The 24,193-nt window shown below is 38.2% G+C and overlaps 1 protein-coding gene across 5 annotated transcripts in view; it reads left to right on the top strand.

Moving 5' to 3' along the window:
- FGF14 (fibroblast growth factor 14) overlaps positions 1-24,193 on the top strand; it is a 424,635-nt gene that overhangs the window by 317,085 nt on the left and 83,357 nt on the right. For all 5 annotated transcript variants that reach the window (XM_054215511.1, XM_054215493.1, XM_054215521.1 and 2 more), the window contains one exon: positions 4,881-4,984. In XM_054215511.1, the coding sequence (XP_054071486.1) occupies positions 4,881-4,984 (104 nt within the window). The remainder of the gene's footprint in view (positions 1-4,880; positions 4,985-24,193) is intronic.

Genomic DNA, 24,193 nt, shown 5'->3' with positions numbered 1-24,193 from the left:
TACAAGCGTTACATTCCCCTCCTATTCTGCTCCCCACCAAACTGGCTCATTTTCAGGGTTTGGTCTATCTTCAAAGTCTTTTCTCATGAATGAATTAGTAGGAAGACTAATTAATTTGGGAAACAGGCAATACTGATTCTTTAATTTCTGAGATTGAAACCCTGAATCTCTTAGCCCTATGTCTTCTTTTGTTTCACCTGAAGAATGTATATCAGACAAGAACCACTGAAAAAATTCAACATAAATTATGATACTCCCCTTGATGGGTGATAAACCTGATTTTAACACTCAAATGCTGCTATGTATGCCCCTTATGAAATTACAGTCATGTTTAAAACAGTTTAAAAGAGCATTGCTCATTTGTAGCTCAATTCCATAAACTGGTAAATGTCAAAGTTAAGATTACCAAGCAACTTTGGTTTGTCCGTGCTGTGCACATCTCTTGCTTAATTATGCAGCAACAAGCTTTACTTCCTTTGTGGCACTTGGTACCTGGTAGGGTTGGTGTTCAAGAAATCACACAACCATTTAACATTCCTTTATTTTCATCTTTTAATGCATGCTCCTAATGCTCTATTTATATCTTCCAAATTGAATACAGAAGTATTAACTTTTTAATGTCTTTCTAAGGTACCTACCACTATCATATTTTGGTTTGAAGATATTAATAAAATAATCTTCATAGCAACCTTTGTAAGGTAAAGGAGATAACTAAAAATAAAGCACATGAAGATTAAAAAACAACACCCACGATGCTGTTAAATTTGGATTAGTGAACTGAAATATTGGTGGTCTGATTTTTGCACTGTTTGTAATTGCAGTTTGTTTTCAAAGAATTACGTAGGCATTTAGTCATCTATTTACATCACCTTTGGGAGTTAGGTAAGCCCATTTCTCCCATCAGTATAATCTTAGTCAGTGTGACAGGGTCAATGGAGGCCATGTTCACCCATACTAAAAAGCACGTTTTAAATACATCTTGTGTAACATCAGGCAGGTAGAATGGGTTTGCTCCATGTGAAATGGATGGACTGATCTCTCAATAGCAACCTCCCTGCACTGATTGCCAATCTAAAAGATGTTCTGATGGAGTCATGATTTTTGCCCATACGCCTGCAGATGGAAATAAATTAAAGAAATAGTTGCCTTGATCTGATTGCAGATTTGGTGCTGTGGGAAGTTGTGTTAACCGACACCAGGGCAGTGCACATGCAGAACAGCAAGTTTATAAGCCTTAAGCAATTGGTCTCTAGCTGGCTTCTTGAGAAAAACAGTGATCTGTAATGGCAATTTTCTTGTAGCTACAAGTCAGTCGTACCTAAATAGACTTTCTCAAGGATACGGAAATATCTGATTTCAGGCATTTCAGATTTCAACTTAATATAATATGATGATATTACATAAAAAAAGGAAAAAGAAATGTAATGTTTTTGTGTTGTGCTCAAGGAGGAAGTTATTACTTATCAAAAAGTGGAGTTCAACTATAACTTTGTCTAAAAATTCTGGAGGATTAGAATCCAATTCAAATTTGTTCCTGCAAATCCCCTCCACATCACCTAACAGAATAACTTTTTTCATGCCAATTGTTGCTGTTAACTTCTCTCCCCCACCCCTATTTTCTGATCTTGTGTGTGGTGGGAGCAGGCTTGCAAGCTCAGGAAAAGGAAGAGACGCCATCTGCTTTACAGTAGTGGTTTAGGTGGAATACAAAGCGGAGCTATGGGAGTGTGCACAGGCTCAGCGCTGAAGAGGAGAAAGAATTTTACTCGCACCATTTTTGCCGATTGGTTCATTTGATTTCCCTGATGTTCCCACGTCTTATTTACAGTTGGATTTGCTAGGCTTTATACTTGAGCGTGCAGCATGGGAGCACTGAGAACCAGGAAGAACTACATTATTTTCTGAGCTGTTCCAAGGCACTCCCTCTCTCAACTCATCTGTGGACTCATCAGGCTGAGTTTAGGTACATAAAGATGTTCAGGGTCCTAACTAACTCCTCACTTAGTTTTGGGTTTGGATCATTGTCTTCAAGACAGAGGGAACCTGGGGCATGTTTCTTTTTCATACTCCTCTCAAGAAAGGGCATAGCTTTGGCTGCAAGATGTGAAATGCCAGCAGACTCTGGAAGGCTTTCTCCTTTTCTCAAGGCAGGTTCTTATTAGAGTGGGGGACAGCACAGGTGAATCCTTGGAAGGTTTGAAATGTGTAATTGGGCACAGAAGTCCTGCTTAGTAAAGAGTACTGCACAGCCAGATTCTGGAGCAAATTGAATTTCCTTTGGCCAACTTCAGAGCACGTAAAAAACATGCTGTGCCATACTGGTGCATGTTTTGCTGACCTCAGTATGAAGCATGTTGCTGAGCATTTATCAATCAATAACTGAATGTAGACTGGCCTCCCTAGTTTCACCCAAGTCTGAAACATTTTGTGGAAAATACTGAATGTTCTGTATGTGCAGAATTACAGCATTTCAGATCACACTCTAAAATTTTATGGTCTTAGACTAATTACAACAGCTCTGACAATCTCCGATTAAAACTTGGTGGCAGTAAAAGATACATTATATCCTCTCCTCAGTGCTTTCTAAATTCACCAGCTACTATAAGCCGCTCTAGTAATTTTATAGGTTGCATAAAACACTGCCATGTTACAGGCCTCTAATTCTCCTTCAATTGTCGTTGTTTTTTTCTAGCTTTGCTGTTTTATTTTTATTGGTAATATGTCAAATTATATCTACATTCCAGAAGTTTTGACTGAACCACTGTGATTTGGAGTTATTTTTCATTAGCAGTTTTCCATGGCTGACTTGTCTTTTGTGTTCACCTCTTTTCTTTGTAAGAGCATTGTTTGCTTTTCCATCCTGCTGTCCCCTCAGTTGTTGATGCCCTCCCTCTAGCATAGGTGTTCATATCCAGGTTTCCTCCTGGGATTTCTTCTCTTCTAGAAAAAAACAAACGTATTGTCAGCTGAAACCTAGTTTTGCTGGGACAGACTCACCCTCCACCACCCACAATATTGGCTTTGCTTGTTTTAACTTTGTTTCATTTGAGGGTAACGGCTGATTGGTCAAGTCATGCAGTGTTTAGCCTATATAGTCCTAGGACATCTTGTCTGTGAGTGCCATATTTCAATGGTTTACATTTATATAGATTGGAGAGGGAACCTCTTCTGTACTCGGTATTCTTCTAGTGAACAGCCCGGAAAGATCCTAGCATGATGGAGACTTTTAGAAACTACAGAAATGAAAATGCTGTATATTTGTGCTAATTCTTGTCTGATGTCACCTCTTCTGTTCTTCTTTGTAAACCCATAAATTTGTTTTGTGTTCTTCCAGGGCACTTCTGAATATATTTTTCTTTCTACAGCCGTAGAAAGTGCTCTGCTGCAACAATTCCCAGCTTTATACTGGCTTTGTGCATTCCTAAAAAGTTCTTATGTTAAATATTCTTTTTCTGTGTGAGAATGTTGAAGGAAAGGGATTTTTTTGCCATCCACTTCTACCTTTAAATTCTGTCAACCTACATTTTTTCTCAGTAGTAAAAGTTTGATCATCTTCATCGTAAACCATCTGTGGCTGTGTGTCCTTTGACCAACCAGGAGTTTTCACACCTTGAGAAAATGTACTTATCCACTGCAATTACATGGCTCTCTTTCTCTTGATTTGGGCTTTACCCCTGGCATTCTGATTACAGATAGCATTATAGGGTACACTTTCTGGTCACATCTATGGATGTCCTTCCTAAATTTTGAGGAACTCACTGTAAGTGTTAGTGTGTTCCTGAGACCTGACTTGGGGGAACCGTGGTCCTTGCTGCCTGTGTTGAACACACAGGTTGTGCTTTTGGTTTTCGTCCAAGTACTTGTGAATCTGTGACTCATCTGCAGTGGAAAACCACTTAGCATGAACTCTGGCTCATCCAGATTTTTTATTCTGAGACTGCTTGATGTGTGCTTTGCATCTGATTTCCTAGTATGAGTCAGTAAACTTAGTATAGGTGTGTGCGGGCATAATTTTTAGAAAAATTGGTCTGTGTCTCTTACTTATATCACTTTTTCTTTTGTTGTTCTTTGGTGAGGCTGGTAAAGTCACGCTCTTCACACTGGTCTTTTTCAGACAGCAATCAAAGCTGTGGCTGTTTTTGTTGTTACAGAGGTGCATACCATTGCTAAGGTATCTGCTATTATCTGTTTTTTTAATTATATTTTTCCACAGCATTTCAGTCTTTGAACATGTTCTATATGCAGTTCAATAGCATTTAAGCACATTTAGAGTCAAGCACATATTTCAGTGCTTTCCTGTACTAGGATAAGCCTCTGCCATTACCTGAGGCCTGTGTACTACTGCTTGTATCAAATGTATCATTCACAAAAGAAAACCTTTTTTTGGATTTGAAATAACAGACCCCTTGATAGCAATCTTAATGAGACTATGGCTTAATCCAAAACCATAAAAATGCCTAAGAAAATTACTTGCCAGAATCAGAGTTATGTTTTCTGCAGGATATCTCAAAAGTATTACCCTTATGATCAGTCTACATTGATGAAGGAACTGTTGGGCTCTTTGACGCTTTTCAGATTGCCCGAGTTACTCATGTCTGCAGTGCTGCATAGGGGATTACAGTCCAGTCTTCTGTGCTTTGTATTTGCTGGTTAGCACTTGTGCCAAATACTGAACTATTGCAGGAGTTATTGCTAGATAGATACTTAGGCTTTAATCTTAAGGATTAGCTTTGCTAGAAGCAAAATTTTCTGAATTAGTTTAATTTTAAAATCAGAAAAAAATATACAGGGAGTAGTTTTCTTTTTTTTACTAATGATGTTTATTACAATATTGTAATAACCATAGTATATTCATATCTGGTCATGTTTTTTCTTCACAGCATTATTCAACCTTATACCAGTGGGACTTCGAGTTGTTGCTATCCAGGGTGTAAAGACTGGGTTGTATATAGCCCTAAATGGAGAAGGTTTCCTCTACACATCAGTAAGTACCTTTCTGAAGTCTGTTTAAGAGGCACAGCTGAAGGTGAAATCTACACAGGAATGAGATGCATATTCACTTTTGAGAAGTTCTATAATGTCTACATATATATATACATATACTACACACACCTGTGTACCCATGTATGTATGCAGCATATCTATAAATGGGATACAGTAGAAATTACTGTGTACTATGTATGAAACTCTGCGTGTTAGCAGTCGTAAAAAACATTTTGTATAGCTCTTTTTCTGCTAGGCTATATTCATAGTGTGCAATACACCACAAAGATTATTATTTTCAATTAAATTCTCCAGAATTTTTAAATAAAGACCTGCAATTCTTTTCTTAGTGACTTGTTGATAAGAATTCAAAAGCTGCTCCAACAGTTACTTTTATTGATATGACTTACAAGTGTAACTGTCATCTGAAAAGTCATTAACAGCTTTACAGTTTATTATTATAATATTGTAATTGTATGCTTAGCATTGTTGATTTTTTTTATTTATTTCAAATATCAGGAAAATAAAGAATTCTGTGAGGGACTGTATCTTTGTAGAATGATCAAAGTTTAAGAAAAAATCTTTTGAGTCACAAACAAGACTGCTGCATAAAGTGATTGGAAAGTCCTCAGATTCTTCAAGATATTCCAAATGATTTAATGCTAATCAGTAAGTGTGTTGTCGTGAATATAAAAATCCTCGGTTTTGTGTAAATTTAGTGTCTTCACCTCCTTTGAAAGACAAACAGACTTTAATATGAACAGGCAGTTCTGTCAGGTATTAACAAGGTGGCTTAAAGGATTTTTCATTACTATACTTTTATTGCCATCTATGTTGAATTTATTTACGTAGTGCTTTTTCCATTTTTTTATGTTACATAGTTCTTAATTCCCCACTGAATTACAATAAGCTGCTTTGTTTTCAGTGTCCATTGAAAGGAAATTGGACAGATTAAGTTTCTGATGTCCTGAGGGAAAGTATTCTGTTTGTTTCAAATACTCAATTGTCTTGGAAAAGCTAATTAGGAAGAAATAATGGAACTAATCTTGAATGTCAATGTCAAGACAAAGAGAAAATTCCTCCTCATAATATGTCTGCTGGAAACTCCAGCAGTATGATCTAAAATATTTCTTTTCTTCTGTTCAAAATAAAAAAAAAAATTGTCATAGGAAAACGTTGCTGTCAGAAGGAAGAAAATTAGAAGAAAAAACCTAGAGCTATTAGAGAAAATACATTGCTGACTTCCCATATCTAGCTCTTCATGTGGGGAGTTCATTTCAGTATGAGGGCATGAACAGTACTTTTTTAGTGTACAGGTAAGCGTACATTCTTGCCCGGCACTGTTTCTGAAGTGAGTTCTCAGTCCTTCAGAAAATGTACCACGTTCCCGGCAGGTAATTCTGCACAGGAAAGGACCCTACATAAACAAATTCTGGCAGCCACTGCATTTATGTATTGTTCTGGAAATGGTCGAAGTTAAATGAATGGTGTCATCTGGGGAAGGGAAAGGAGTGAAAAGTACAAGGCAAGATAAGAAGAGGTGGCTGGATCCAAACTTCGAATAGATATGAACCCAACCCTTAGAACATTCTCAGGTCTAACAAGATAATTCTGTCACGCCAGTGGGAATCTGAAATGCTTTGTACCTATGTCTTCTTTTTGAGCAACACAGCTTATTTAGGTTGAGATCAGTCTCATGGATATAAATAAAAGATTATGTATAAGGAAAATGTAATCCACATGTTTAATGTTTTGCAGGATTGCATATTCTTCACTGCCACTAATGGACTCGATGGCTTCATATATTCCTGTAGTTATTGGCAACTTTTTAAGTACTTATGAATTTTGTTTTGTGAATGTTGTGTTTTGAGTGTATTTCACTTAAAAATTTCTTGGGAGAGTGTCTCAATCTGTCCCTTTACCTTATGTGAGGTAAGGAAATGAGTGGTTTCGGAGTGTACTCATGCGGAGAATGAAAGATGAGTGGCTCATTAAGTGACAACAAGATAGAATCATAGAATCATAGAACTGTCTAGGTTGGAAGGGACCTTTAAGATCATCAACCTAACACTGACAAAACCACCACTAAACCATGTCCCTAAGCACCACGTCTGCCTGTCTTTTAATACCTCCAGGGATGTGACATATTAGAAAACTGAGTGGAAACCTTTAGTTTTGGTACACCTACAAAATTATTTTCAACTTACACTTTTGTCAAGTTGAAAAGTAGTAATATTTGGCAATCTAATGCAATTTAAAAGTAGAGATTTCAGAACATCAGTACTTTAATACAGGTTTGATTGTTTCATATTAACGTATTGAAAACATTCACAATATATTTTTGCCTTAGCAATTAGCCTGCTTTCAGCTTAGACACTAATGCATTTGAAAATAAGAAGACAAAGCATCAGAGAGAAGTCTGACTTCTCCCTGAGGATCAAGATGAAGAAATACTGCGTGCAGAATATTTTAAACACTGTCATTTGTAAAAAAATGTTTTTAACCAATCACTTTCTATTACTGTCTTGTTGGTGGATTTTTTTGACTCTTTGTCACTGTTGTGTATCTGTTGCAGCTGCAATGCAGAAGTGCTGTATTACACGTCATATATGGTTTTCCCTTTGATGTTCAGAGGGATGAAAAAAGTTTTCTAAGTTTCATATGCCAACAGTCATCACTGAAAAAAAGTTTCAGGTTATGGGAATGCTAGTTAAAATTTACATCTATTTAAATATATTAGCAATTTCTTACAAACATTTTAAAGAAAAAAATGGAAGTGTTCACTGTGGACTAAGTAGCATTTATAGACTGAGACTGAAGTCCTGTATAGTCCTCCTCTGGAGAATACCTCAGCGTCCTTTTTTCCACTCACAGTATATGAAACCCATAGCTTTTGAGAATAGAATAGAGAATTTTTGAGAATTTCTCAAATATTTGAGAATCCTATAGAATCCTAGGATCATTTAGGTTGGAAAAGACCCTTGGGATCATCAAGTCCAACCATCAACCCCACTCTACAAAGTTCTCCCCTACACCATATCCCCTAACACCACATCTAAATGACTCTTAAACATGTTCAGGGATGGTGACTCCACCACCTCCCTGGGCAGCCTATTCCAGTGTCTAACCACTCTTTCTGTGAAGAATTTTTTCCTAATGTCCAGTCTAAACCTACCCCATTGCAGCTTGAACCCATTGCCTCTTGTTCTATCGCTAATTACCTGTGAGAAGAGACCAGCACCAACCTCTCTACAATGTCCTTTCAGGTAGTTGTAGAGAGTGATGAGGTCTCCCCTCAGCCACCTCTTCCTCAGACTAAACAGTCCCAGCTCCCTTAATCGCTCCTTATAAGATTTATTCTCCAGGCCCTTCACCAGCTTCGTTGCCCTCCTCTGCACTCGCTCCAGCACCTCGATACCTCTCTCATATTGAGGTGCCCAGAGCCGGACACAATACTCAAGGTGTGGCCTCACCAGTGCTGAGTACAGGGGGACAATCACCTCCCTCCTTCTGCTGGTCACACTATTTCTAATACAAGCCAGGATGCCATTGGCTTTCTTGGCCACCTGGGCACACTGCTGGCTCATGTTCAGCTGCTTGTCAATTAGAACCCCCAGGCTCCAGCCCTCCAGCCACACTTCCCCAAGCCTGTAGCGATTCATGGGGTTGTTGTGGCCCAAGTGCAGGACCTGGCACTTGGCCTTGTTGAAGCTCATACCGTTAGCATTGGCCCATAGATCCAATCTATCCAAGTCTGTAGAGCCTCCCTATCCTCATGTAGATCAACACTCCTGCCTAACTTGGTGTCATCTGCAGACTTGCTGATGATACACTCTATGTCCTTATTAAGATCATCAATAAAGATGTTAAACAGAAATGGTCCCAACACTGAGCCCTGAGGAACACCGCTTGTGACCGGCCACCAGCTGGATTTAACTCCATTGACCACCACTCTTTGGCATCGTCCATCCAGCCAGTGCTTGATCCAACAGATCTATGCTCATCCAGGCCATGAGCCGCCAGTTTTTCCAGTTTTTCCACTATGGGGAACAGTGTCAAATGCTTTTTGAAAGTCTAGGTAGACACTATCCACAGCCTATGTGCTGATGCTGTTGTGGTTTAACCCCAGCCAGCAACTAGGACCAAGCAGCCACTTGCTCACTCCCTCCAGTTGGTATGGGAGAGAGAATCGGAAGAGTAAGTGTGAGAAAAAGAACTCGTGGGTTGAGATAAAGACAGTTTAACAGGTAAAGCAAAAGCCACACACACAAGCAAAACAAAGCAAAGCAAACCAAGGAATTCATTCACCACTTCCCATCAGCAGGCAAGTGTTCAGCCACCTCCAGGAAAGCAGTAATGGAGGTAATTGGAGTAATGGAAGACAAATGCCATAACTACAAACATCCCCCTCTTTGTTCTTCTTCCACCAGTTTTATATGCTGAGCATGACTTCATATGGCATGGAATATCCCTTTGGTCAGCTGGGGTCAGCTGTCCCAGCTGTGTCCTCCCAGCCTGCTCACTGGTGGAACAGCACGAGGAGCAGAAAAGTCCTTGAGAACTTAGCAACAACCAAAAACATTAGTGCACTACCAACACTATTTTCACCCCAAATCCAAAACACAGCCCCACACCAGCTGCTAACAAGAAAGTTAACTCCATCCCAGCTGAAACCATGACAGATGTCTCTCTTCAGAAATTGAAGGCCCCAACTCAATTATTTTTATCATCAGCTTCACATGATGTTGACTAATAAGAAACAGCACTGATAGGAAAGGTATTTGGTAAAAGAAAAATGAAGGTACAGTGACAGACCAGTTTTAAACATAGATTACAAATGCAGATTTGCTTTGTTTTCTTGCTTTGTTTTGGGTTTTTTTTTTAATCTTTTTTTAATGGCTGTTTGTGTCAGTTTGGGAGTCTCTTGGTTTTTTTCTTATTTTATTCTGCCATATTTAAGATTTTTTCAACTAATTCACAGAATTAGAACTAAGAACAAAGTGCAGAACTATCATAGAAGAGTGTTATGGTAGTATTTCTTTCTTAGAATGGATATAGAAGGACAGCAAATTGTGCAGGAAAGTCAGTCTCGAGAGCTTTTCATACCTATTTTTCCTGCTGCAGCGGTTGAGATTTGTATTCTGCCGTTTGGGGACTGATCGAGTCAGGGTCCCTAACACACACCATCAAAGCCCTGTCAAATAAAGGAGAAGCAAAATCTTTGGAGTTTGATAAGGCTTTGCAGAATTCCTGAGAGAAAATACTTTTCCAAAATTATAACCTTATTTTTCAATGCATTTAAAGCAATTGTTGTAATACTGTGATTTGTTATTTTCTATCATATTTTATATGAGGACAAGAGCCTTTTCATGTTCATTTTTTTTCCTTGTACTTTTAAGGGTTAGCCCACTTAGAGACTTCCCATTAAGCTCACCTTTTTTGAAGTTTTGGTTTATTGCATCCAACTTTATTTCTGTGTGTGTACGTACACCTATATTTATATATGTATATCCATATATATCCACCCATAATTAGGATATATTTATTTAGTGACAGCTTTCCGATTCTAGATGAATGTTAGTGAGCAATGAGAATTATAAAACAGAGTTGAGATTTATTTTAGATGGATTAATGAACTGTGAATAATTCAGTATTTATGACTGCCTTAATCACTGTGAAAGCTAGTTGGAGAACTTGGATTTTTCCACAATGAACCATCTCAGTTACTAGCAAGATTTTTGACGTAGTAGTGATGGACTTCATAAATTAAAATCCAAAAATATGCCTTACTCCTGCCTCGCCTTTGGAAAGGGTGAGCAAGACAAGGTTTTATTTCAAGGGTTGATCCTGTCCAAATCAAAAGGAGTGGAACTGGCTCCATGCACTAAAAAAAATGAGCAGAGCTGCAGGGATTCTCCATGGGGAACAGGTATTGCCCGCAGCAGGAAGATGGCAGTGCAGTACATGGCAGAAGCTTTTGTTGGTTTTGATGCTAATTTTGGTCAACTCACTTTGCAGAACGTTCATTAGTTCAACTTTCAGGTTTTGCTTGTACGTTTTTCGGCTATCATAACAGGATGAACTCAGAGGTAAAACTTACACTATGTTAGTCTATTTTATGATTCCTATTTTCCTGAGGTAAGGGTATGAGAGTCTTCTTGGATTATACCAATGAATTTCTCTCAAGAATTACTTGATGTATCTAGGAGGGTTTGGAAGGGCTACTGTTTGTTTTTTTTTTCATCCTAGGAGCAGTTTAGCAGGGTGTTACCAACACTTGGTGTCTACCATGGTAAGAGAAAAAGGAAAAACTAAAATGTAACAAGAAAAAAAAATCCTAACTCCAAAACCTGGTTGTGCTTTCTTCTTCATGTTTCCTTTTTAACCATTTCTTCTGCCAATTTTTACTGAGACCTGAGATATGGATGAAACCAGAAAGGGAAGAGTACATCTGTGATAGTGTCAGCAGCAGATATTAAAATTGTAGCAATCCACTGCATGGTTTCTTGGTAAGGCTGGTGAACTACAGAGATGCTTTAAAAGATGACTGAGCCTGCAGGTCCAGGTCTGAACTGCCTGATCACCTTTTCCAGCATGGTGCCTGGGGGGAGTTGTGCGCTGAGGCTCCAGGGCTCCTCCTCTGGGTATGGGGCAGTGGGAACCTTGCTGGGAGGGTGTAGAGAGTAATGGAGAGACAAGGCTGCATTTCTGGGAGGTCATACTAACTTTTTATAAAGTATTTCAGACTTAGGGATGGCACATTGATCGCTTTACAGAATAATCTTCTTGTAAGATGGGGGTTTGTGTTTGATCTGCCTCAGTACGTGGTATTGAGGGTGTTGGAAGGGTGTTGTTTGTGTAGTGTTTCCACAGCAGTAAGATGTCATTCTGTGTCGTAGCCTTCATGAATGAGAGAAAACATCAATATCTGTTACTGGGAAGTGTATTTGTTATATCGCTCTGGCAACTCTCACCTGAAGGAAAAGCCTTTGAGGGTTTCTCCTGATATTTCAGCAGCTTCCCTGTGCTGGTATTTCCGTCACTTCTTTAAGGCCACACAACTGACCTGTCTGAGGAGAACAAAATTCAGCCTCAAGGAAGAAGATAGGAACACAGACAGTAAAGCCGGCAAAACAGTGAGAACCGAAGTAATCTGTATTTCTAGTATCTAAATCAAAGTCAAGTGAAAGTTTCTGGTAGCTTTTCATAGAGCCTCTCTTTGTGCTTTGGAATAACAATGCTTAGTGTCTTCAGTACTTTGAAGGTTCAAGGGTGTAAAAAAACCTTATAATAAACAGAACAGAAGGAAGTTTAAGCTATGCAAAACCAAAGAGGAAATGTGATGTTTTAAAATTCTTTTTTTTTTTTTTTTTAAAGAATAATCAAAAATAGATTAATGTGACATCAAGGCAGTGTTTTTCTGTTGATTCTGTGTTGCTGCAGTATGACAGTGGTTGACCTAGGTTTTGCCAGAGATTGTTCCTCATCTTGCAAGGTACTATAGAAATAGTTAGGAATATATCTGTTTAGAGAGATGTGGACAAATATGAGCTTGCTCTATGACTTTAAATAGCTAGGCTTTTGTTCTAGTAGTCAGAAGAATATGGAATAATAGAATAGGGTAAATCTTGTTACTTTTGAGGTACCTGTGGTTTTGTGAAGGTAGGCACATTGGAGTGGAGTGACTCTTTTAATAATATTGTGATCAGTAGGAAACATGCTTTTCTTTCTTATGTCAGATTTGCTCATTAGGGTCTCAACCTGCTTCCACACTCTTATCTCCCTGTGTTTACTTTACTAAGACAGGTATAGGACTTGTCATTATCTGTGTCTTGGAACTACACTGGCACACTTTGGAGAGAGGAAAATAGGTGAATTTAATTATTTGAAAATCACAGCTTCTGATGAAGACTTTTTGAAACTGGTTATGTTAACAGTGGTATTTTTAAGAGTGTAAATGTATCAACCCTAAGCAAGGTCCATCAGCTAGTTTTAAGGGCTTAGCACTAAAGTGCTTTCTTATGTATGAATATCTTCTTTGCATAGCCTGTTATATTTTATTCAATTTGATATCAGTTGGAAGGGGACTTATATTTGCCTCATGTAACAAATGTTTTTTTGAGAGGGGACTAAACAGCAAGTCGCAGGGCTATGTTCCTCTGTAAGTTGGTCTGCGTTGCTCAAAAGGTAAACAAGTTCAGCATGTTCCAGAAGTAGTTGAAATACACTGTCAGGGGGGAGGAAAACATCTGCATGGTTTATGCTTATTTATATCTGTGTTTGGAGGTAGATAATTTGTCTCTCAAGTTGCCAGCCAAAAATAAATACAGAAAATTGCTAATGTATTTATTTATTCTATGGTGGCACTTAAGGAAAAACTGATAACATAAGCCTGCTGTATTCTACAGAATAGTACGAGACATCCCTGCTACAGAGAATCACAGAATGGTTTGGGTTGGAAAGGACCTTAAAGATCATCTAGTTCCAACCCCCCTGCCATGGGCAGGGACACCTCCCACTAGACCAGGCTGCTCAAAGCCCCATCCAGCCTGGCCTTGAACACTTCCAGGGATGGGGCATCCACAACTTCCCTGGGCAACCTGTTCCAGTGCCTCACCACCCTCACAGGAAAGAATTTCTTCCTAATATTTAATCTAAATCTATCCTCTTTCAGTTTAAAATGGTTACCCCTCATCCTATTGCTACACTGCCTGATAAAGAGTCCCTCCCCATCTTTTCTGTAGGCCCCCTTTAGGTACTGGAAGGCTGCTCTAAGGTCTCTGCGGAGCCTTCTCTTCTCCAGGCTGAACAACCCCAACTATCTCAGTCTGTCCTCATAGCATAGGTGCTCCAGCCCTCTGATCATCTTTGCGGCCCTCCACTGGACTTGTTCCAACAGGTCCATGTCCTTCTTATGTTGGGAGCCCCAGAGCTGGATGCAGTACTCCAGGTGGGGTCTCATGAGAGCAGAATAGAGGGACAGAATCACCTCCCTCGACCTGCTGGCCACTCTGCTTTTGATGCAGCCCAGGATGCGGTCTGCTTTCTGGGCTGCGAGTGCGGATTGCCAGCTCATGTTGAACTTCTCATCCACCAACACCCCCAAGTCCTTTTCCTCAGGGCTGCTCTGAGTTCATTCTCTGCCCAGCCTGTATTTGTGCTTGGGATTGCCCTGACCGACATACAGGACTTTGCGCTTTGTCTTGTTGAATTTCATAAGGTTTGCACGGGCCCCACCTCTCAAGGCTGTCCAGGTCCCTCTGGATGGCATCCCTTCCCTCCAGTGTGTCGACTGCACCACACAGCTTGGGGTCATTGGCGAGCTTGCTGAGGGTGCACTGAGTCCTGCTGTCCCTGTTGCCAACAAAGATGTTAAACAGCAGCAGTCCCAGTACTGGTCCCTGAGGAACACCACTCATCACTGCTTGCCACTTGGACATCAGTCTGTTGACTGCAACTCTTTTAATGTGACTATCCAGCCAATTCCTTATCCACCTAGTGGTCGATCCGTCAAATCAAAGTCCCTCCAGTTTAGACACAATGATGATGTGCGGGACAGTGACAAATGCGTTGTGTAAGTCCAGGTAGATGATGTCAGTTGCTCTTCCCTTTTCTGGCAACACTGTTAACACCATCATAGAAGGCCACCAAATCTGTCATGCACGATTTGCCCTTAGTACAGTAGAAAAGTGCTATAAAATACCTACTAAGTCCATGAATTTTTTAAGTGGGTTAGGTTTTCAGTACATTTTTTGATTAAATGTGCTGAAGCCGGTATTTTCACACACAAGATAAGATAAGGAAAAAAGGAGTCACACACAGGCACATGAGAGTTTGATAGGGCAGGAGAGAAGTGAGAAGGAAAGAGGTGAATGGAATGAGGCTGACATGAGGAGACACTGATAAGCAGGGATTTAAGAAAGTGCAGAAATAGAACAGTTGAACAGAACAGAATTGTAGAAAGCCCTGTGATGATATCATCATTGTAGAAATGCTCGTGATGAGATCATCATTGTTCGAGTCTGATGCTTGCATTTGTTACTACCTGAGTCTTTCACATGCGGAAATAGCTACTATTTGAACTACAGTTCATAAACAATACTAGTTAAAGAAATGTGCTACTTTGAGTATACAACAAAGATAATTAGTACTACATAGATATAGAATTTCAGTGTGGCTTTTTCATGTGTGGCAGCTGTTTCACCCTGCTGCCATTTGAATGCTATTCTGGGGGTAATAAAAGAATTTGACTTAAAACTTGCAGTGATGTTTCTTGCCGCTTAAAACAAAAACGTGTGTCCTGTTTGGTTCATTAAAGTCCCTAATATCCTTGACAGGACTTGCTTGAAATTTTTTATCTAGAGGAAAAACTTCCATATCTGCTTAAAATATTTATTTTCCTTTCCCACTTTTATCTCTCATATGCACATGCAAAAAAATCTCTTGATATATGTCTTCTTTTTCCCTAAGATTACAAAAATATACATAAATTCATCAAGGTTAAAAAGCTGCTCTTCCAAACTTCTTTTGAAAGCATGGAAGATCACAGAGTCCGCAGCTGCAGTTGGACATTTTTCAACTAACAATTGTATGACAAGGCATAGTAACTGTAGGTAGGTATGCTAAAATGAGGGTAATCTAATCTCATGCTTCAGGAAGTAAGATGATTGCCACAGGGATCGAGAGGAATGCTGTCCTCAGTATATGGCATCGCTTACTATAGATGCGCTGAAGGAGGTTTGCCTCTGAACTATTGTGCAGTGGTCGCAGCCAAAGGCTGACCAGAGGCTTGATGGACCAGCAGCTTAATCCAGTCTGTCAAATTTCCGCTTCTGGCATTTCTGTCTCGCATGGTAACCTCCCTGTGTTTTTGGCCAATGTTTGTTTTGTTGCATAAATACAACTACACTTTTCTGGATGTTTCTTTATTCTCAGCTTTGTTGTTGTTAGACATTTGTGGTTGTCTGTAATCCTAAATGTTGAAAGCTGTGTCACTGTGTATTGCATAGTCTTCCTATACCCCTCTTGTCTTCTGTTCTTTTACTTCCCTGGTAATTGTCACTGCACAAGCTAAAGGATCATGTTTGAAATCTCTAATTTTCTATTCATTACTATTTAATCTTACTCATCCATTGCATCAAAGTATGAAAAGTAGCTACCAAAGATTTAAAGTCTCTTGAATTCTAGACAATTATCAAAAAAATATTTCTGAAAAAAAACCCTACTACTTCTTTCAATTCTTGGTGAATTGGTTTTATTGGACTATTGGTTCAAAATATTGAAGACAATTGTAGGTTGATTTTATGGTAAGTTTAGATTCCTTTCAGAATAAATTTGGTTCTTATGATGTAAATAAAACTTCTCACTGCATCTCCAAGATTTCTACATAAGAAACAAAAATTAGCTCTGTGTGGAGTAGAACAACAACAATTAGACACATATGGTACTGTCTATCACTGCTGTAGTTGCATAGCTAATGCATCTTCTGTTATTCAGGGCTATTAACAAAAGATATATGGCTAGATACCAAGATAGATGAATAGAAATGAACTATAAGCTTTTAAATATAAAGTCTATTTAAAAAAAAATAATAATTCTGGTGGGATGAAGAATGACTTTAGTCAGTCAAAAATATGCTTTCGTTATGCAAGAAAAGTTCAGTATTATCTTGCAGGAATGAAATAGTTAAATGCATATTTATGAAATAGTTAAATGCATAAATGCTCAAGTACGTAATTTATCATTGTACCTTTGCAACACAATTCGGTATAATGTGTTGCCTTTAAGATTGAGCTGCAAAAGAAGGATGGTATATTTAACAGGTTATTGTAGTCTGCAACCCTGCACCGTAGGGCTTTGTATAAAAGGTACGTTTCTATAAATACCAAAAGTTGAAAAAAGCCACAGCAGTCTTCACCACTGTTGTTAAACGAAAGTGTTATTTGCAATGTGGTAGCCATTGCTGTAGATGTCTTCTGTGTTAGTGTTATATATGTTAATGACTGTTTTATGTATAATACACATTATATTTTTGGAACCTTGCTATTACACACATTTATTTTTTTTTTGCAGCATATTCATTTTTTCACTTGAATAGGCAAGTGTGTAGCTAAGATTAGTGAATGACGGTCAGGGATAAATTTATATCCCCTGTAATCTTCCCATATGCCATGTGCCCCTGTGGAAAAATTTGGGATGTTTCAGTTTCTTCCTCCGTGGTGAGTCGGGTTTAGCCGTGGGCTGGATACTACATGGAAACTCGACCATCTGGGCAAGTCCATAGAGATGCTGATTCTGCATGTTCTAACTAGTGACCCCTTACCCAGGCCTCTTGCTTGTTGGCAGAGCCTATTAATCTGGGAGCTGCCCTAGGGTATTCATGGCCTCTGTTTTATGCATGCATGTTGGGGGAGGGAAGTGGTCTGCTTCCACCAGCTTTGCCCTATTGGATTTTCTGTGGCCAGGAACCAGATATGGCATGTGTCCTTGCAGAGCTGTGACGGACTGTGGGTGAATATGTCCACATAAATGACTGGGCTCATCTCTGAAGCCTTCTCGTTCCCCTGAGACTAAACGTCTCTTAGAGGATAACTTGAGACCACTTTTTTTTTTACCTTTAGCTAAATTTGTACTTAACTATTTGCTGATTAGAGTTCACTTACAACATAAATGAATGTGTTAGGACTGAGTTTTAGGAGTCTATAGAAAACTGGCTAGGAAAGCAAGCATCCGGTAACAACTTGTACATACTTGTAGCAAACATCAAGTCTTCATCTCCCTCTCAGTTTCTCATGTCAAATCCCTCAATCCTCCACTTTCTCTGCTGGCAACTTTCCCTAACAGTGATCCCTGGAGTATTTCCATGTATAGTCCATGATCATATGTGCTCATTTCTACAAGTACCATAGACCTTACTTACGTTTGACATTTTTCTTTGTAGAATGTGACTCTTTCCTCCCTTCTCTTCTTTCCCTCATTTGGGACACAATTCAGTCACCAGAGAAGCAGTTTTAGGTGGAGACAGGCAGATACAGACTTCCAGGGGGAATGTATGAGGTTCATCTGTCTTGTTACTTGACCAAGCACTACCTGTGGTGTGGCATCAGAACAACACTTAGCAATGGTGGGGCCTTTTCTGCCCATAGCTTAGTGTGCACCTTTAGTCAAATTAAAGTTCCAGTTTTGAATTTGTGAAATATTGTCAGGATATTGGAGGGCTCCAAAATTCTCAGAAGTACCAAGTGTTGGCCTAATTCTGGTGGTAATTAAAATTGCCAATCTGATAGGTAGCAGGGTTAGCATAACTAAGCACTGTCAAAAATCCCCCTTGCAAAGGTTAAACTGGCGAGGTTTATTGTGCAATATTTATTCAACATATTCTATTCACTGTCAGATGAGAAGCTCTCTTGACTGATTCCTGTTGACTTGACAAGGATTCTTGTTTTTTAGCAAACTACAAATACAGCCTTGGGGACATACTGTCTCTCCCCGAGGGTGTCTCGAAAGGAATCATAAATCTGTAGAAAATCAGCAGTCAAACCTGAATCCTGCACTAAAAGCATTGGAGCAGGGGTGAGTAGACGACTCACCCCATCATGTTTGAATTCACTTGTGACTGTTCTCTACATTCTGTTCTCCTGATATATTTGTCACTAAATATTTTGTAATAAAAAGTGACACAATGCCACTACCTGGCAAAACAAGAACCCCTGGACTTAATAAGCAGGATCTGCAGGAAAGCCCTGTACTTTGAGTAAATGAAACAAAAAGCTGAAGACTTAATTCCTTCTGTGCAGCACCTGTGGATTTCTTTTTCCAATAGCATGTCACGTTGCGTATAGCTTTGGCTTATTAACAGGATGATAAAACTTTTTTGACATTACCAGCCATTTACATTATATTACTTATCTTTAGTGTTGTTATGACTGCAAAGCTGAAAACAAAGTGTTTCAACATGAAAATGAAATACTGTTACTTTGCGGCTCCGCAGATGTACATAGCTAAAGACCTGGAGTTTTCCACAAAAGAGATGTGATTGCCTAATTCACCATGGAATTGTTTACTTATTGCAGAATTGCCTAGCAGCTGGTGAATTTTAAAAAGATATGGAAAGGGTTTTATACCACAGGCACAAAACAAAATATAGCCAACATTTCAAAAGCATAATATGTTCTCTTTTTCATGTCCCTCTTGGCCAACATCTGACTTCCGTGTTGTGACTGATGTCCCCTAAGCATTTATACCCTGTCACATTGCCATTCAGGCTACAGGCCAAAACAGGCACAGTCCAGATCATCAGTAAAGAGAATAATATTATGAAAAGATCTACTCCTAAAAGTAGCTTAGAAGATGTTAAGAACAGGTGAAAGTATAAGGTTTTTTAAATCTATTTGCCAAGTATTGCTACTATTTCTCCCACCAGTTTTATGTTATTGGCTGCATATGGCTTTGTTTAAAAAAACAAGGGGTTTTGGTTCTATAAAATTTTATTTAAAATTATGTAATAGTTTAAAATCATATTTTAAAATATGATTAACCTTATTCCACAATCCTTGTTGGTATTTTTTTCTTTATCCTAGAATGTGTTTGAATGTTCTCTGCCAAGGGAAGAGCAAGGGGCATGTTACTGCAATAATGTGAAAATAGACTGGTCAGACAAAAAAAGCAAAGTATAATTAATCAAGAATAATCTGGAAGCACTATCTGTAAATTATTGACGTTCTTAGGGAGATACGAATTGAAAAATGTATTCTCTCAGAACTCAGTCGCAGTTGTAATTTCATACTTTCACAAGAATTACTTTTCTTTTTATAATGGCACAGAATAATTTTTAAATTTGTTAGGAATTTCCATTCATTCCAGTGGGATCTGGAGTTATCGGGCTATACTTCATTAGGTACCAGAAGGATTTGGATAAGTGTAAGCATCGTTCTCATTCAGTTTCTTCTTGAACAAAGTATAGCTGTAAGAATCCCTCTGTTTAATTCAGCATCCGAGTGCTGTTCGTAAAAAGTACGTTTAATTTCAACATGCATAGCTTGTGCTTTGTTCCCTCCTGCCTCTGTTTCCTGGAGAATTTCTTTTAAGGCTTAGGGTAATACAGCAAGAGGCAGCATTCAATACTCCTTTTCAACACTTATGTTGTTTGTGGGGGGGACTGAGTTGACTATTTTCTTCTTGACATTTGAAGATCAGGAGTGTGCCCTTGTCTCTTCATTTTCAAGTATCTATTGGCACCAGCAGCAAAGGAGATGAAGGAATCAGCCTTTCAGGCATTGGAAGTGACAACTTCAGAAGCATCAGCTGAGGAAATTCTATCACCCATTTAGCATTCATTTGAGCATTGAAGGTGGCTGAAGAATAGCCTTTGAAAACAGAATAAGAGACAAAATTAATATTTCCCCTTAATACTTGCAGAAATTTCACTGCATCTTTGACAGCTGACAGCATCCTGTCCTGTGCTATCCTACTCAGAACTGTGAAAGCTACTTTTCTCAATTGACGTGATTAGAGTAGAAGATAGATCAGTTGATCTTTGATTTTCAAAGATTATTGTATGGAGGTGACTGCTGTATAGATGGCATGTGAGGAATAGTGAGATAGTGTCTAAACTACTGTGTCCGACTCACATGGCATTGAGAAAGAAGGAGGCAGAAGAAAGGATTAGGATTAGATGACTGACAGGTTGATCGTAGTACGTTCACTTCATACTCTGCCAATCATATGAAAACAATCTCACTAGCAAATTTTGCCTGAAACTACTCAAGGCAAAACTAGCCTCACCTGCAATTGTTGGAGTTACCCTGATAAGAAGTGGGGGGGGAGCACTGGCCTTGTCAGATGAAAACAAGATGCAAAGTTCACACAAAGTGTCTTTTTATTCTGGCAGATCACAGATTTTGTTAGCGCTGAAGAGGCATGTTCAGTTTCATTCATCTGTAGACACACCAAACTCTGAGATATAGCATGGAGTTCTGCAGTCCTGGTCTTAGAAATAAATACGCTATAGCCTTGTTATCCTCATGACTTCAGTAGACATGTTTTTTCTGTGAGCCTACAATGGTAGAAGTTTCTTGGACAGATTTGTGGACTGAAACATTAGTCATGGAAATGAGAGGAAAACATTGAAGGGCCACAAAAGAAGGCTACATTAATGCAATTAACCAAAGTATTGCAAAATTAGTACTAGATACTGGAAAATCTTATTGGTTAATGGTCTTGCAGGACAAAAAGTAAAAATACCAGCTTGTGAAAATTAAAATATTTTGAAGATATTAACTAAAAATTACAAATATTTTGAAAGAGATACTTTGAAATTATCCAGTTAAAAAGTTTATTTTATTTCCAGAGATAATTACTCAACAAAATTTTCAAGACCTTGAATTGTATTATTATTTAGGCTTAGATAGAATGCTGAAATCTTCCTGGAATTTTTAGTCAAAATTCTACAAAATCACAATATAAATACTAACTCATTTAAAAATGCTCCTCTTGCTTATATGTATAAAGGGATGTGTTGGTATATATCCCCACACACATGAATAAAAGTAGTGTAAATTATACGTAAAGATGTCATTTAATCACAGACACTCAGGTAAAAAAAAACAAACCACAAACCCCACCCAAACTATTATGAGAATGAAACTATTCTCTCTTTACACATCCTGAATAATCGAAATTACTACCCAGTTTTACAAGAAGTGAACTTGTGTATTTTGCAGATTGAGTATTTCTTTTGTGCTTCTATCAATAAAAGTGTTGATAATCACATCAGAAAGCATTGCATTCAAAGGTATATAACAGTAACTTTATAAACAATCAGAGAAAATTAGACAATTGTTTTGCCTCCTTACTTGTTACCATCTGTTGGTAATTTCTAATCAGACTGGGTGGTGTTTTTGTAAAAGAAAAGGGCTTCAGACGTTCAGTAAACATGTTTGTGCATATGTGGTGTTTTTTCTCCAAAAAAGATGAAACAACCTTTTTTTTCTTCACGTTGTTCCATTTGGCAAAGCAACAAATGTATAAAAATGCCCGCATCTATTTTCTCTCTTTTTTTCAAGTCCTGTTTGTTCAAGTAGCACTGTACTCTTTTCCTTTATCTCTGGACAGAAGAAGGAATTTTATTTGGCATTTCATGGCCTGCTGCTTTTTCTAAAGGTTTCCAACTCAATTCCCCTCACTGGTAGACAGCAGGGGGTTCTCTAGCTCCTGCTTAAGATTGTTAGTAGTATCTTTCTGTTAATGTCAAATTGATATCGCTCCGTGATTGGAGTGACCTGGAAAGCAAGCTCTGCTGGATAAGCCCTTATTAAGGTGATATATTGTTCCTTTATTCTGAAGTAAATATCTACTTCTAACTGCAAAAAAAAATCAAATATATAATAAAAAAGACTCATTTGTTTTGTAGTATGAATAGGTAAAACAAGTAAACATAAAAATAAGCAAAATTTTCATTAATGTATTTTTCTTTGGCATACGCATTCTAAATACCAGTGTTAAATCTTTGACAGGAAGGCAAGTTTTTCTAGGACAGGTTGTTAAAATGATAATCTTATATTATGCTAATAAAAGAATACGCCGAGGATTTCTTATGCACATCAGCAGTTTCATACACATGGGTAGACTCGGTGAGAGGGGGAACTCTGCTGTTTCTGTATAAAAAGTTTTGTGAAACCGGATCCTAAGCAGTGCCAACAATACTCATCATACGGTGTCAGAAACTTCTTATTTTGTTAATGGCTTCCACCTGGGGACCCCAAAGAACTTGACAGGCAGGAATGAATGTAGCTTTGTAACTCCCATGTGTGCTATGCGAGAATGCCAGTAAGCATTTTTGTCTTCCTTTAAAAAAAATTAAAAAAATAAATAAATTAGGAAGCTGTTTAATTGAGAAGAGTTTATTTGGCCATGGTAACAGAAGTATATATCAAATGCTAAGTGTATAGCAAAGATTTGAGATATGTGAACATGTAACAATAGAAGGTTGTCTGCACAGAGCCTCTAGTTCTTTGGACTGTTTTTAAGCCAGGCTCTGACAGGGTTAGAAAGCAGGTACCTGAATTTCTCTGTTTTCTTGAATTTAAAAGTCATAATAAATTCACCATAGTATCATAGCACGTGGTTTGAATGTAGTCACAAAGCCGTCTGTCACCCGGAAAACCTCTACTAAAATGATTGACCTAGACTCAAACAATTTGAGATAACTTTATGGTAGAATGAATTTAGCAAAACTTTGAAATTCTTTTTGCAGCAAGCCTATGTGTAGATTTCAGAGTGGAATACCCTACTTTCTGCCACTAAACTGTGGCAAAATTACATTGTTCATCCACATGCTGGCTCCAGAAATGCCTCTTATGTAGATTCTGTAAAATTCCTGTCTCTTTGTCATTATAACAAAATGATGAACACAGTGGCAGAACAGTGAGAAAACAAGTATGTTTTTTTCATACAGTTTGTTTGCCACAGGCTAAAACCTCATGTTCAAAGTAGCTGTCTAAAATGAGATTTTTTGCTTCTCTCTCTCTTTTTTTTTTTTTTTTTTTAATATATTTCTGGTGACTGTTTCTTACCTTGAGCATGTTTTGTTAGCTAACTGGATTACCTGAATACTGGTACTAAGATGTAATTTCTCCCAGGGGAATTTTATATAAAGCAACCTTATCGCTACACAGATAAAACTTTACTTTCACAGCCTGATCTGGCTAGTTTGGTCCTGCCTGTGGAAATCTCCTAGCTGTGCTAGAGTAAGACAAACCATCAGCACCAGGAACCAAGCTACAAATTTTGGTACGTTCTTCTACTTCTTCGAAAAGTTTTGCTAAATTTGACACTATTGTCTCCTAAGTTTAACTGCTGCAGTGGAGAATAGAAAAGAAAATATAGTACAGATCAAACATAAGTAATCATTTCAGGTATCAGATTAAGCATGTAAATTGAACAATCTATAACTATTTAAAGATCCCATAGTTTCAAAAAATAAAATCTATGTTTTATGGGTAACAAGTGAAATGCAGTGAAATGATAACTGGTCCAGGCCACAATCATGTTAATGCTACTATTAGATCAGGTCCCTACTTTTTAATAGCATCAAAGGTGATTTGAAATATAAATATCACTCAGAAAAATAGCTATACTTTTATACAGCCCTCTCTACTTAATTAAATGGTATCATTTGTAAAGTTTTTATGCTTAAAGGAGTTATGTCAAT

Source organism: Rissa tridactyla, chromosome 1 (genome assembly GCF_028500815.1).
Source record: "Rissa tridactyla isolate bRisTri1 chromosome 1, bRisTri1.patW.cur.20221130, whole genome shotgun sequence".
Classification (NCBI taxonomy): Eukaryota; Metazoa; Chordata; class Aves; order Charadriiformes; family Laridae; genus Rissa; species Rissa tridactyla.
This window is presented reverse-complemented; position numbering and strand designations above follow the sequence as displayed.